The 15,160-nt window shown below is 40.7% G+C and overlaps 1 protein-coding gene across 1 annotated transcript; it reads left to right on the top strand.

Annotated features, from left to right (window-relative positions):
* Positions 1 to 10,583: 10,583 nt before the first annotated feature.
* LOC147628272 (uncharacterized) lies at positions 10,584 to 14,827 on the top strand. Its single transcript, XM_086813344.1, has 2 exons — positions 10,584 to 13,881; positions 14,110 to 14,827. Exons 1-2 carry the CDS (start codon positions 11,256 to 11,258, stop codon positions 14,508 to 14,510), a joined length of 3,027 nt encoding a protein of 1,008 aa, XP_086669470.1. The 5' UTR covers positions 10,584 to 11,255; the 3' UTR covers positions 14,511 to 14,827.
* The last annotated feature ends 333 nt before the right edge of the window (positions 14,828 to 15,160 follow it).

Raw genomic sequence — 15,160 nt, 5'->3', positions numbered from 1 at the left:
AGGATTTGCATGCTCATATTAGCAGCATTTATAAAGCTTACAAGTAAGCTATTTGCAAAGGAAAATGTTGATGATTTAATGATATTACAAAGGCTTTTGTTGATCCTAAAATAAATACCAATGGAGAAGTAAATGATGCCCAAATAAAGTGGATGGCATCTGCGGTACAAAAGCACTTAAAAATTATATGCATAAGCATGCCCATGTACACCCACTTAGAGTAGACCCCTTTACACCAAATTGAGTTATAAGGTTATCTTGTAGGGTTTTCTTTTTAACCACAAAGAAAAGGATTGCCTTTGTGTCTACATGGGTCCTCTTCCCTTGTCTTTCTCTCTGGTCATATCGGTGCAATAGTTATAGAAGCTTCTAATACTTTCACTCTTCTCCTCTCTACCTTACTTTATTTCAAAGTCACTAATGAATATGAGGGATTATGTTATAATTTATGAAGAAGCTCTACATTTTCTATTGTTCATTGCTTCTACTACATATGATTCCTTCCATTAGACCTCGGCTCCCCACCAATAATAATGCCTATGATGAGATCTAGATGTGAAAGAAGAAGGTGAAGATTCTAAAGATGGTCAATACCCAAAGAAATTCTAGGTTTGGTGTGAAAAGATGCAGGGGAGAAGAGAGCTTGAGCTCTTGCAAGCACACACACACTCACACAAACGCTAGAAGAGAACACACAAGGTGAGAGGCTGAAAATTTTTCTTCTTCTTCACACAACAAAAGAGGTCTACAAAGAAGATAAAGTGACTAACACACATAATAGAGTATATACAAGTGGTCCATAATGTGAACACGCTAAGTGGAGCGGGTAGGTGTGGACTAGTTGATGTAGTCCAGCTGTAGAATCTTTGGAGAAGATGTCGGTGACAGTGATGTAAATGTCAAACTTGCCAGTGACGTAAATGTCGAACGGTCATGTAGGTGCCTCGTGAGTGTCAGCTCATGTTTAGCTTGACATCTCAACACTCCTCCTCAAGCTAAATTCCAAATCATGATTTCTAAGCATATCTTGAAATTTGCAGAGCTTCTCAGCTCCTAAGGCCTTTGTGAAGATGTCAGTGACACCACCTGATCCTATGTGCTGATGTAGGCCAATTCGATGTTGCCTACCAAGAATCTCTCCCTTGATGAGGTGGTAATGTAATTCAATGTGTTTTGTTTGCACATTAAAAGCTGGGTTCTTGGGGCCGCTAAGGTTGTCACAATATATGACAACATTTCTCTCCACATGCAACCCCAAATCAAGTAGCTTGTGTAACCAAGCTACCTCACACGCTGCCATCGTAGCTCCTCTGTACTTTACCTCTGTACTCGATAAGGTAAAAGTGGGTTTCTTCTTGCTGCTCCATGTCACAAGAGCACTCCCCAATGAAAACATAAATCTACTAGTAGATCTCCTATCTAAGATGCTACCTGCCCAATCTGTATATCTGTGTACCCATATAGCTCCAATGGTACACCTGCCACATAAAACAATGCATAATCAACAGTGGCCCCCAAATACCAAAGCGTGCATCGCACACTATCAAGATGTGGTTTGTGTAGAACCTACATAAACTGGCTCTCTAAGCCAACAGTGTAATTCAAATCTGGCCAGCTGATTGTGACATAGATCAAACTCCCCACAATCTTCCTATACATAATGGGATCCTCCAACACATAACCTGCATTCGCACTAAGGTTGCCATTTTGATCTAATGGCATCGATATTAACTTATAATCAGCCATCCCATACTCGGACAACATGTCCAATACATACTATTTCTATGACAGCTAAATACCATCATGTGTGCAAATGACCTCAATTCCCAAAAAGTAGCACACATCTTCCAAATCCTTCATCTTAAACTTCCTTTTGAGAAGACTTTTCACATGCTCAATCTCATCCAAGTTGTCACCCCCAACAATAAGATCATCTCACAATACCCTTATCACTCTTGCGCACATACAAAGAGTGATTTGCATCTGCCATATGAAAATCGATAGTGACAAGATACTTAGCAATCTTGTCATGCCATGCTCGTGGAGCTTGCTTCAGCCCAAATAAAGCCTTACAAAGCTTATATACATACTCCGAGTGACCTGTATCCTCAAAAACTAGGTGGCTGATCCATATACACTTCTTCTTGCAAGCCACCATGCAAGAACACATTTTTTACACCCATCTGATGCAAAAACCAACCTTTAGTAGTAGCCACCATAATCACAACTCTCACAGTTGCCATCTTTGCAACTGGGGCAAATGTCTCCTCATAATCAATCCCATGTGTCTACGCATATCCTTTGGCTACCAATCTAGCCTTGTGCCTCATTATGCTACCATCACTGTTATGTTTCACCTTATACAGTCACTTACAACCAATAGCTTTCTTGCCTTCAGGCAATGGTGCCAAATCCCAAGTCTCATTTCCATGCAATGCATCCATCTCCTCGTCCATAGCTTTCTCCCAACACACATTTCCAATAGCCTCATCAAAACATGTGGGTTCTACAACCTGCACAACTTTTGCCATATAAGCATAGTGATGTGCCACATAACCATCATAAGTCAACCTCTACACATGGTTTTTGAATCTTCCAGATCTTCGTAACTTTGCATTCACGGATTCCATAGCCTTCTTCACACCAGGTGTCCTCATTGCTGGAATCCCAAGCTCCTCATCAAGGCTCATCTTCGAGCTAGTAGACTCTCTATCAGGCATACCAAGGGGCTCAACCACTTTCTCTTTTTTCTTTATGTGATATACCAACTACATTTCCAAGATTGGTAATATGACATAGCCTACCACTCCATAGTCTATCAATAGAACCGTTGGATGAGGACTCACCTAGTCCACTCAATGACTGTGATTGTTGAATCGCATTCTGTGCAACCACATTTCCACTTACATCAGCCCCAACATCTTTTTTAGCAGCATACCAGCTACCCATCTCATCAAATATAACATCCTTGCTTACCCTCAATTCACTTGTAGCAAGATTATAGCATTTATATCCCTTTTTCTCAAGGAAATTCCCAATAAACACACATTTTTCTGCCTTTGGATCCCGCTTAGTACGCATCTCATCTAGCACATGCACATATGCAAGGGGGAGTGCATTCACATTAGAAAGGAAGAAATATTAAGGGTCCTAACACAAAGGTTGATTTGTATGATTACGTGTAAGGGTGAATTCACTAGTCAAAAAAGGTAGCACATGGAAATCCAAGGAGGCACATGGATTGTGAGCATTTATTGACACATGGATAGCACAAGGGTGCATATAACTTGAGAGCTATAAAACATGTAATCCTTGGCTCATTTTAGGAGCTTGATTAATGCAATCATAATGTAATTATTTTCTTGATTACACTTTAGCTAATCCTTACTTGAGTGATTTTCTTATTATTCAATCATGAAGTTTATTGCTTGCTATGATCTACCCTAGTCCCACAAGTTTCAACTAAATCTCCCAATACTCCCAAGTTCTTTACAAAATATTGGAAAAACTCAAGGCATGATACTTTTATACATAAATGGATTATAAATAAGCTAAATGGCTTCATCAAAGGTAAGCTTCATGCAATAATATCCAGATGTGAGGGTAAAGAAGCAATATTTTTCCTATTCCAAAATAGAAAGTTTACCACCTTTTAATAATATGGGGTTTCCTTTTATCCTATAAGCCTAGTAAGGTATGGAATTAGGTAACAACTTCATAAGATAGGTCTAAAACCGCTTTGACCATGCATATGGTATAATCTTTCACTTTTAGCTATTTTTAAGGGCTCATTAACGTATTTTGCCTGGCTTTTATATCTTATGTATACCACTTAAAATCACATGTTAAAACCTTGCTTTTAGATCTGCTGTATACCACTTAAAAATCCACATGTTAAAACCTTATTAGACATTCTTACCCCTCTATTTTGACCAAGGAAAAAACTTCATACTTGATAAACTCTTCTATTCATTACTTGGTACCTCCATATGTCACACTACATCAAAGATGGAAAGGATCCTAGAAAGAGCCCAAAATAAGGTTGAAATATTGGAGAGGAAGGCAATATATTGTGACTAAAAGAGGGAAGAACCTTTTTTTTTCTTAAACATTGTGTTATTATTGGCTTCTTGCCCATCATTATGATTGGACTTTGAATTTTTATCTACAAACATGGAGGGGAAATTTGTAGCAATTGTTGATTTGTGTTTAGAGAGATTGAAAATTTTATTGTTTGTTGTAACTTCAATGAAACCTCAAATTCATTTAAAAAATTTGTTAGCTAGCCAACTCTTTTTTATAATGTTCTTAAAAAAGTACCCCCAAATTCAATTTCACAATCATTTTCTATGCCTTGGTGGCCAACAATCTCTCTCTCTCTCTCTCTCTCTCTCTCTCTCTCTCTCTCTCTAAAGAACATGAAGAGAAGAGAATATAGCTACTTACAAGAAGGAAACTCCTAAATTCTAGGTGGAAATTGTGTCTTTCATCATATATATGAAACTGTAATATTTAGCTCTTACCCCAAGTATAGAACTAGATTACATGTTTAAACATGGATACTTTAGCCTTCAACTACTTGTTTCTAGTGGGGGTGGGATTCATTCAATGTATTATACATAAATATATAGGTTTTGCTTATTTCAATTGGTGGCAATTATTTTTCCCCATATCATTTTATGTAAAATGTGTTTTTTATAAAAATAATCGTAGTGGAGCCAAAGACATTGTTAACACTTTATAATGAAATGTAGATGGATAATATTGGCAATTTATTTATATGAAAAACAAAAGGAAAATATGTTATCCCAAAACACATTAGTTCTCCATATTATGGAAACCATTTGTTAAAATCTAATATCTCTTATGGTGCTCTAGGATATCCAAAAGAAATATTTCAAGGTTAACTTACATAGTTGTAAGCACTACCATGGATTGAAAATCTGGATTGAAAATCTCAATTGAAAAACTAAATCGCAAAATGTACTTAATCACATAGTAGTAAGTACTAATATGGATTGAAGATATCAATTAAAAAACTAAATCACAAAACGTGCTTAAAGTTTTTATCTTGTAGTTAAAAATCTAGTCCTTATGTACACAAGCCATGTGTCTCTTTAAAGACACCTTCATGGATGGCATTCAATTTGGAATCTATAAAAATCAAGGGTGCTGGTCAAACGATCCAATTCTTAAATGATTTAGGAAAAATTAATTACATTATGAAAGATCTTATACCTTAAGATTGATTTTGCATTTAAATTGTGAGATAGCTTGAGATGGTATCTTTAATTAGGATTAGGGTTTCTTTTTATTTAGGAAACATTAAACTCATTATGAAAGATCTTATACCATGAGATTCATTCTTGCATTTGAATTTTATGCTAACTTGAGATGGTAGCTTTGACTAGGATTAGGGTTTCTTTTTATATTGGCTAAGTTGAAACTCAAATCCTATGTATGCAAGCAATTTAACATTACTTTAAACCTTACTCTTGTCAAATAGAGGCTTAAATATTTTTACTTTTTCTTTATTTTTAAAGTCTTTCAAACCACTTGTTCATATTGTTCTTTATCAGATTCAATTTTGAATTTTGTATGGGACAAACCAAGAGACCCCTACTCCCCAAAACTACTCGTTCCTGTGAATATTTTGATAGCTTCTTTGATAATGAAACCATCATAGAAACAATACTAGAAGTTAACTCCCATATGTAATTCTAGAAGTTAACTCTCATGGCTACTATTAGAAGAAAATGTATAAGGTAAGCTTCTTCTTTGCAAAAAACAGCACCAAGAAGAATGCACTTAATAGAGAGTTAAATGTATATTAAGCACAAATGATAGAGAAGAGTAGTCTCATATCCACTTATTTTTTCAATATGAATGTGTTATTCTAGACATTATTGACATATAAAGCAAGCAACACAAGGATAACATATAAAGAAACTATGATGACACAAACGGGAAACCATTTGAATATCAAAGAGTAAATTTTCCTAGAAAAATCAAGTTAGTTCTTGATTCCAAAGGGCATAGCAATTTCCCCTAAATAATGGTATTGTTTTTTGAAGACTTCAGAATGATGAAAGAGACCGTGGTTTTAGCACCCAAATGTTCCAAGGACAGGTGGAGGTTTGAAAAGGATTGAAAAGCATTTGCGTTATGTTGATTTTACAACTTAAAATTTTAAAAAGGCTTAGTAACTTTTTCTCTTAGAGCATGTTTTATCATGGTATGCACACTCTGCTTTTGATTAATGTGGACGCATTATTTTATTAAATTTTCAGTAATGTGTTTAAGTTTAGAGATCTTTGACCTCACCAACTCCTAGAAGTTTATGGATATGCATTCATGGATATGCAATGTTATCAACGATTCCATTGCCCCCCTCACACAAGGGTAACAATTTGGAAGACCATAGAGCTAAGGTGTAACTTGTCCATGTTAAAGCTACTTTTTCTCGAATTGCAATACACATGCTATACACTAGAGCCTATGGTGGTGCACATGTAAAGACATTGACTCAAATGTATTTGCATGTTTATGCACATGAAATGATGTTTAGAGGACAAGCCATTTGAACTTTAATGTCCTTAAAAGGAGCATGAAAAGTGTTTAATATGAACCCATGTTCTAAAAGGCAATGTAGTATGTTTGTATTTCAATATCTAACCTTATGCTTAGCCGTAAGCCATGTGAAAAGAATAAGATAAGGTAGCTGAATAGAAGAATAGTAAGGGTATATTATACTTCAAACTTTACGACAATTTGGAAAACACAATTACCAAGAATGAAGAAAGAGTCTCAATAATTTGCAAAACTTGCTTCACATTATTCAGATCCACATGCACATCCGCAATTGCATATTGACATGGTGTTTTACTTTCTCCTTTATTAATATTATAAAACCCATTGCCAACTAGCTCAAAAGTGAAATAAAAGTGCCTGAGTTCATTGGGGCAAGGGAAATGCTTGTCTCAAACTTTTAACTCCCCCTTAAGTTGTCAAGATCAATTCCTTACACTCCAAAATCTATGGCACTCCTTGACCCACACCTTGAACAGTGTTGTCTAAGTTGTGTAATTTCATTTTTAAGGAGGCTAAATGATAGCCCCACTCTCTCTCTCTCTCTCTCTCTCTCTCTCTCTCTCCACACATACACACACACATGCATGCATGTGCATGCCCATGCAAGTAAGTGCGTATGCAAGTAAGTGCGTATGCATGCTTTATATAAGCATGTATACATACACACACCCATGCACATACACGCACCTATGCCTGGACATGTTCAAGTATGCACTTTTGTGTGTGCATGCTTTTACGTAAGCATGTATACACACATATGATACATTCATGCATGTGTTTGCATATTTACTCGTGTGTGAAAATACATGCATGTGTGCTTGCGTGCACACACACACACACACATTGTATTTGTTGATAAAACTACTCACTCACATATCATATTGATGTATTCTCTCTCTCTCTCTCTCTCTCTCTCTCTCTCTCTCTCTCTCTATATATATATATATATATATATATATATATATATATATATATATATGTACTCACATCCACACGTGTAGCATGTGTGTGAGTGCACATGTATGCTTTATGCAAGTGTTCGTAGCCACACACACACATGTGCACCCAGGCATGCATGTGTTCATGTACGCACATGCACATGCTCATGCATAGGCACATGTGCACACACATGCACACCCACACCCACACCCACATACACACCCATATGCGCACGTGCATGCATGCACACACACACACACTCACATATATATACACACATACATACATATACATACATGCATACATATATATGTATGCATGTATGTATGTATATGTATATGTATATGTATGTATGTATGTATGTATGTATGTATGTATATGTATATGTCTATATGCATATGTATATGTGTATGTATATGTATATGTACATGTATATATATATATATGTATATGTATATGTATATATATGTGTGCATGTATATATGTATATATGTATGTATATGTATTTACATATGTATATATGTATGTATATGTATTTACATATGTATATATATATATATATACATATATCTATATATATTATGCATATATATGTACACACACACACACACACACTCACTCACATATATGCACGCATGCGTGTGTGTATACATGTACTATATATAACCATATAGATATATATATGTGTATATATACACATAACCATATAGATATATATGTATATATATACATATATATATATGGATATGTATGTATATGTATACATATACATGTACATATACATACATATGTGTGTGTGTGTGCGTGCGTGCGTGTGTGTATGTATATGTATAGATATATATACATAACCATATATGTATATATGCATGCATGCATGTGTGTGTGTGTGTATGTATGTATGTATATATGTAACCATATAGATATATATGTATATATATATAAATATATATATATGGATATGTATGTATATGTATACATATACATGTACGTATACATACATATGTGTGTGTGTGTGTGCGTGCGCGTGCGCGTGTGTATGTATATGTATAGATATATATACATAACCATATATTGTATATATGCATGCATGTATGTGTGTGTGTGTGTGTGTGTATTTATGTATGTATGTATGTATGTACACACACATGTGCGCACATACATATATATATTTCATGTACCCACACCATGTACTCAAGTGGTTATCTTACATGCACATTACATGAGTGAATGGATAGATTCAACTTGTATACGTGAATTCCAAATAGTGGTGCGTGCATAGCCTTTGCAAAGCATCAATTCCACTACCTTTCATGTTTACTTGTGGTGGAAGGTGAATCCTAGTGGTAGGTACTAAATGATTAAAACCGCACATGTCTTTAAGATTTACTTTAAATTGAAGTTGCATTATCTTAAAATATTGTAATTAGAATCAAGTAGCTCGAGTCTCTACTAGTAAGAGCTCTATCTTTTGTGAATAGACGTGCATGATGTTAAAGAGTTTATGTGTAAGCATTGCCTCACACACAAAAATTACTCATGTGCAACATCCCTCTTTCCCTCCTTTAATGGTACACTTTAAATACATATATGGTGGATTACCATTGCAGGATGTCATTTCCCATTTGGCATAACGTTATGCATTGTTGAAACGAAGCAATTAATCTAGAAACTTGAAGTAAGAGGCATTGTGTGATGTGTTGGAAAAAAGTTACAAGTGGTGCCAACTTAGGGGGCTGGACAATAACTAGCTTTCTCTGTTTTAGATGAGGAGGCTCTCTCTCCCATGTGAGCTCTCATCAATAAATTTCTAGATTTCGTGCCATGACTACACATATTATTATTACGTAATGATACCCTTAACCCTTGTGATTTACATTTGGTGAAATTAAGACTTTATGGAAAAAAGAAATATGGTGCCTTGGTGGTCTTGTCAAGCCAAAATACTTTGCCAATGAGCATTGAGGCGTATACTAGCGAAGAGGGATCAAGGAATAGTAGTTGACTAGAATATGATGATTGGATGTTTGGAGACTTTGGCATGCACTTTGCAAGAGTAGTTAAAAGCTGAGATGTAGGTGAATATGTGTGGGACTAATGATACGGAGTTTGATATGTTGAGATAAGGAAGTTTTTTGTTTAATTCTAAAGAAGTTCCAATTGGGCCAATGAGTGTAAGTTATGGATTCTAGCAAGTGTTTTATTTAATTTTTGATTAGTGCTTAGTGAAGTCAAATATGTGCGTAATGAAAATTTTGGTAATATGGAGATAATGAAAAGGTTGGTGATGGTGGGTAAGTGCCTTGTTGATCAGTAGGTTTACTATATGATAAGGGTGTTTGTAAACAGATGCTTGTCACCAAATTTGTGGGATCATTGCACTTGTAACTCACTCTTTCCTCATCTTGTAAGGAAGTGTGTGAAAACACCCTCAGTAGGAAAGTTGATGTGATATTTGATCAGAATGTTGATCTGAAGGCAGTGAAGGGGTGATTAAGGGGCTTTATAGACGATGTGCATGTGAAAGGGAGGATCATGGGCACCCCGGTTTGTTTGTCGAGTGATCATGGCTACCACACTTGTACACGGATGGGGGGGCTTGTTTTGCGAGGGGGATGATGTGTAAAGGGCCTTATGGGAGATTAGAAGGTGTCCGGCCAAGGGTGGACAATGGCCGGACATTCTGTTGAAGTGTTGATGTGAAGCTAGTTAGGATGATGATGAGCGAGGTGGGGGTCTCGGGAAACCCGGTTTCACATGCAAGGCGATTTCCGTCGCTAGGAACGAGGCTCCGTCACGATGGCTTTGACGCTTTCCGTCATCCCGTCTGCTGCCAGCCTCCAGGAAGCGTCCCTTTGTGTATTGAAAAATAAGGGCTTTTTTCTTAAAAATGATGGCAGTGCTTGGCCGGGCCCCCCCTTCGCCTGCGATCATCGTGTCGGGCGGGCGACCAGCGCTCCGCCCCTTTCTTGTAGTTTGGTGCCGGACATTTTAATATTACAGTTGGTCGCGTTTCTCCAAGGTGTATTTATACCGGCATTCTAACGCTAATGCTCCGTCGCGATCTGAGCGCATTCCGTCACCACTCCATCCCTCCCGCCCTCCTTCTCCTGTCGTCGATTTTTCTCCACAATTGCTCATTCTGTCGCACTTTCACCCGCTTTTATCACAATTCGTCGCAATCCTCAGCTTTTCCGTCGTAACTTGTGTCTGGCGCAACCGCTCATTCCGTCACAGCCCGTAGCTCTTCCGTCGAATTCCTATTGTTCAGTATCTTAGCATTAACGATTTCTGTCTGTATGTAACGATTTCTGTCTGTATCGCCACCTCTAGCAGCTGTTCTGTCTCCTGAATTTGTAAAGTTAGCAGCTATTCCGTCATAGTTTACTGGCGCAATCTGGTCGCAATTCGCCATGTTCTAGGACCCAACCACTACTTAGAGCTAGCTTTTCCGTCGCGTTCGCTCTAGTGCAGGCGCACGGTCCAACTCCGGCGCTTTTCCGTCGTCAAGAATGTGATTGCTGGTAGGTCAATTCTGTGTAGTCTGACGGTCAATTCAAACTCAAACGTATCGGAGATCGGCGCCGCAGCAGCTCCGTCGGCCAATAGGAGTGGACGAAAATCCACTGTGATCTTTGTCTCCGTCGGAATTCGGTTGTGATCGCGAGGATCCGTCAGAGGCTCCGTTGGTTCAGTCGCCGAAGTTCTGGACGCTCCCGCAAGATAGCATGACGGCGAAGGGGAGCCAATGCACGGTTGCCGCGGCGGTGCTCGTGGTAACGGTAATGGTGACGGCTGTGGCCGCGATCTCCTCCGACGGTGCGGGGCTGCTAGCGCTAAAGGGGCCAATGCAGGACCCTTACGGCCATCTATCCGACTGGCTGGCGAGCGACGCCTTCCCCTGCACGTGGACGGGCGTCACGTGCAACATCTCCGGCGCCGTAACTGGCCTCGACATCTCTCAACTCAACCTCTCTGGCACTCTATCCGGCACGGCTCTCCGCCACCTGCCCGCACTCGCCACCCTCAACGTCTCCTGCAACGCCTTCAACGGCAATCTGCCCGCCACCCTCTTCACCTCGCTGCCGGATCTCGCCTCCCTCGACATCAGCCGGAACTTCTTCGTTGGCGAGTTTCCGTCCGGCGTCGCCAACCTCGCCTCCCTCACCTTCTTCTCCGCCTTCAGCAACAACTTCACCGGTCCGCTTCCGGCGGATTTCTCCGCCCTTTCTAACCTCCAGCACCTCGATCTGGGCGGCAGCTACTTCGAAGGCACAATTCCGGCAGCTTATGGCAACCTCTCTTCACTCAGATACCTCGGTCTGGCCGGCAACCTCCTTGTCGGCAAGATTCCGCCGGAGCTCGGTTCTCTCTCTCAGCTCGAGCATCTGGTCATCGGCTACAACAAGTACAACGGCAGCATCCCGCCGGAGCTGGGGAATCTCTTCAAATTACAATACATGGATCTCTGCTGCACAAATCTTTCCGGCAAAATCCCACCGGAGCTAGGCCAGCTGAAATCAGTCAACACACTCTTTCTCTACCGGAACAGCCTAACAGGAAATCTTCCGGCAGAGATAGGCGGCATGACGGCCTTAATGTCGTTAGATTTGTCGGTGAACAATCTGACTGGCAGCATTCCGGCAGAGTATGGCAATCTGCAGAACCTAACCCTCTTAAGCTTAATGTATAACAATTTGAATGGATCTCTTCCCGCCGGAATTGGGCTTCTCCAGAACCTTCTGACTCTGCTAATCTGGAACAATTCATTCACTGGGTATCTCCCAGACCACCTTGGCAGAACCTCCCCTCTTCAATGGCTTGATGTATCATCCAATTTTTTCCAAGGCCCCATCCCCCCTGACCTCTGCATGCACTCTAACCTCACTAAGCTCATCCTCTTCTCCAACCAATTCTCTGGCCCCATCCCGCCCGGTCTCGCCGCCTGCCAATCCCTCCTCCGTGTCCGAATCCAAGAGAACCTCTTCAGTGGCCCCATTCCTCGTGGCTTTGGTACCCTCCCAAAGCTCGCTCACCTCGAGCTCCAGCACAACAAGCTCACTGGCACCATCCCCCCCGACCTCAGTAACTCCTCCAAGCTCAGTTACCTCGATGTGTCCTACAACCTCCTTGATGGTGGCCTCCCCATGGACATATGGGGTCTGCCCAGCATCCAGAGTTTCTCTGCATCCGGCAACAACCTCACAGGCCTCATCCCCACTGACTTTGGTGCCTGCACTACTCTCACAGTGCTCTCATTGTCTCAGAATTACTTCACAGGGGGGATCCCTGTGAGCATCAGTAGCTGCCATAAACTGTTCACCATCCAACTACAACAGAATCAGCTCACAGGAAGCATCCCTGCCGAGCTTGCAAGCATGCCAGTCCTCGCAGTTCTTGATGTCTCTCAGAACTATCTCACTGGTGCAATCCCCTTCCAGTTCCAAAACTCCACTACTCTGGAAGCATTTAATGTCTCTTATAATAATCTTTCAGGCCCAGTCCCCTTGGAAGGCATGTTCAAAACAGCTAGCATTAGCTCTTTCATTGGTAATCCCAATCTCTGTGGAGGCATGCTACCTCATTCATGCATTGCCTCAGGTGATTCTAATTACCTTTCTAAAAAGGGAAAAAGTGCTGGACTCTTATGGCTGGTTGGATGTGTTTTTGCCATCTCCTTGGTGATCCTAATAGCAGGTGGCCGTTGCTTATTCAAACAATATGGTGCCCAGATGTGTAGCAAGGACACATTTGAAGACATGGATGAGTGGCCATGGAGACTCACTGCATTCCAGAGGCTAGCCTTCACAAGCAATGACATCCTGGATGCTCTCAAAGATGAAAACATTGTTGGCAAGGGAGCAACTGGGACTGTTTATAAGGCAGAAATGCCCAGTGGTGAGATAGTGGCAGTGAAGAAGCTTTGGATGAGCCATAAGGGCAGCGACAACAAAGAGTCCCGAGGATTTCAAATAGAGGCAGATCTCTTGGGCAGTATAAGGCATCGGAACATCGTCAGGTTGCTTGGCTATTGTTCCAACAATGTCAATACTTTGCTTGTGTATGAATACATGACTAATGGAAGCTTGGATGATGCCCTCCATGCCAAAGACCGGGCTTACTTCCTAGCTGATTGGGTGTCAAGGTACAATATAGCAGTGGGTATTGCACAAGGTCTATGCTATCTGCACCATGACTGCTTCCCACAAGTGGTGCATCGAGACGTCAAGTCCAATAACATCCTATTGGATTGCAATATGGAGGCCCGGATTGCAGACTTCGGGGTGGCAAAGTTGGTGGAAACCAATGAATCCATGTCAATGATTGCAGGCTCCTATGGGTACATAGCACCAGGTAAGACGGCCTTTGTTTATGCACTTATATTTGCATTTATAGATGTCTGCACATGCGTATATGCACATATTGTTTACATTAGATCACATAGGCATATTTGACAATTTGCATGACCATAGTGTTTCATCCATGATGCTTAAGACACATGTTGCATTTGGGTCCATAGATCACATCTTTATTTTAGTTCATAATGGTATGGATAATTTCTGCATGGGTATGTATGTGCAGAGTATGCCTACACTCTCAAGGTGGACGAGAAGACCGACATTTACAGCTTCGGGGTTGTGTTGTTGGAGTTATTGACAGGCAGGCGGCCAATAGATGCAGAATTTGGGGAGGCAGTGAACATAGTGGAATGGGTGAGGAGCAAGATCAGGAGCAAGACTGGCATTGTGGATGCATTGGATGCCAATGTGGGGGCCTCATGCAGCACAGTGCAGGAGGAGATGCTCTTGGTATTAAGGATTGCTTTGCTCTGCACCAGCAAATTGCCACAGGACCGCCCTTCTATGAGGGATGTGGTTACCATGCTGGCTGAGGCCAAGCCAAGAAGAAAAAGCACAGTCAAGGAGCCTCCATCCTTGAAGAGTTTACCCAAAAGCAATGGCTCTGGGCCACTAATTAACTGAATCTGCTTATGCTTATGTAAATGTAAGTTGGGAGGTAAGGCAAGTAATCTCTATAGGCTCCTTATGATGGTTGGGAGTTAGATTGATTAATCTCTACTAAGGACATGGCCCTTGCTGCTTGCAGACCAGTTAAGAAGCTGTAGCAAGCTGATTAAGGTACTAACTTTTTAGCTTCTGCATTTGAAGCTTCGTAGGTTGATCTGCAAACACAAACTTGGATTTTGCAGTTCTTCTTAATGAATGCCTATGTATAAAAGGTATTGATACGAGAAAACATCAATAAGAAGGACGAGAGGTGTGCATTTCTTGATTGTTTAGACTAAGACTTCTTACGGTAAACGTGGCTCCCGGACATCGGGCTGCAAACCCATCACCCCCATCTCACCATGTATCTCGGCTCCATCGCCCATCGAGCGGGTCATTGTGTGTTTTGACTTATTGGGTTGGTCCGGCTCCATAGCCAAGGTAGGCTCGAGTCATTCCATCCATCTCGGTTCCATGATCTAACGGCCCGGCCCATCAGCTAGACATGGCTTAGTGTCCCCTTGCACCTTCATTATTTCCATCATTCTTCCACCATAAAGGGAGGGAGGGGCATCCCCTTGAGCACGCGGCACCTTGTAACCCAGGAGGCCGAATGTGCCTACTCG

Source organism: Cibotium barometz, chromosome 19 (genome assembly GCF_041138505.1).
Source record: "Cibotium barometz isolate CiBa-2024 chromosome 19, ASM4113850v1, whole genome shotgun sequence".
NCBI classification, from domain to species: domain Eukaryota; kingdom Viridiplantae; phylum Streptophyta; class Polypodiopsida; order Cyatheales; family Cibotiaceae; genus Cibotium; species Cibotium barometz.
This window is presented reverse-complemented; position numbering and strand designations above follow the sequence as displayed.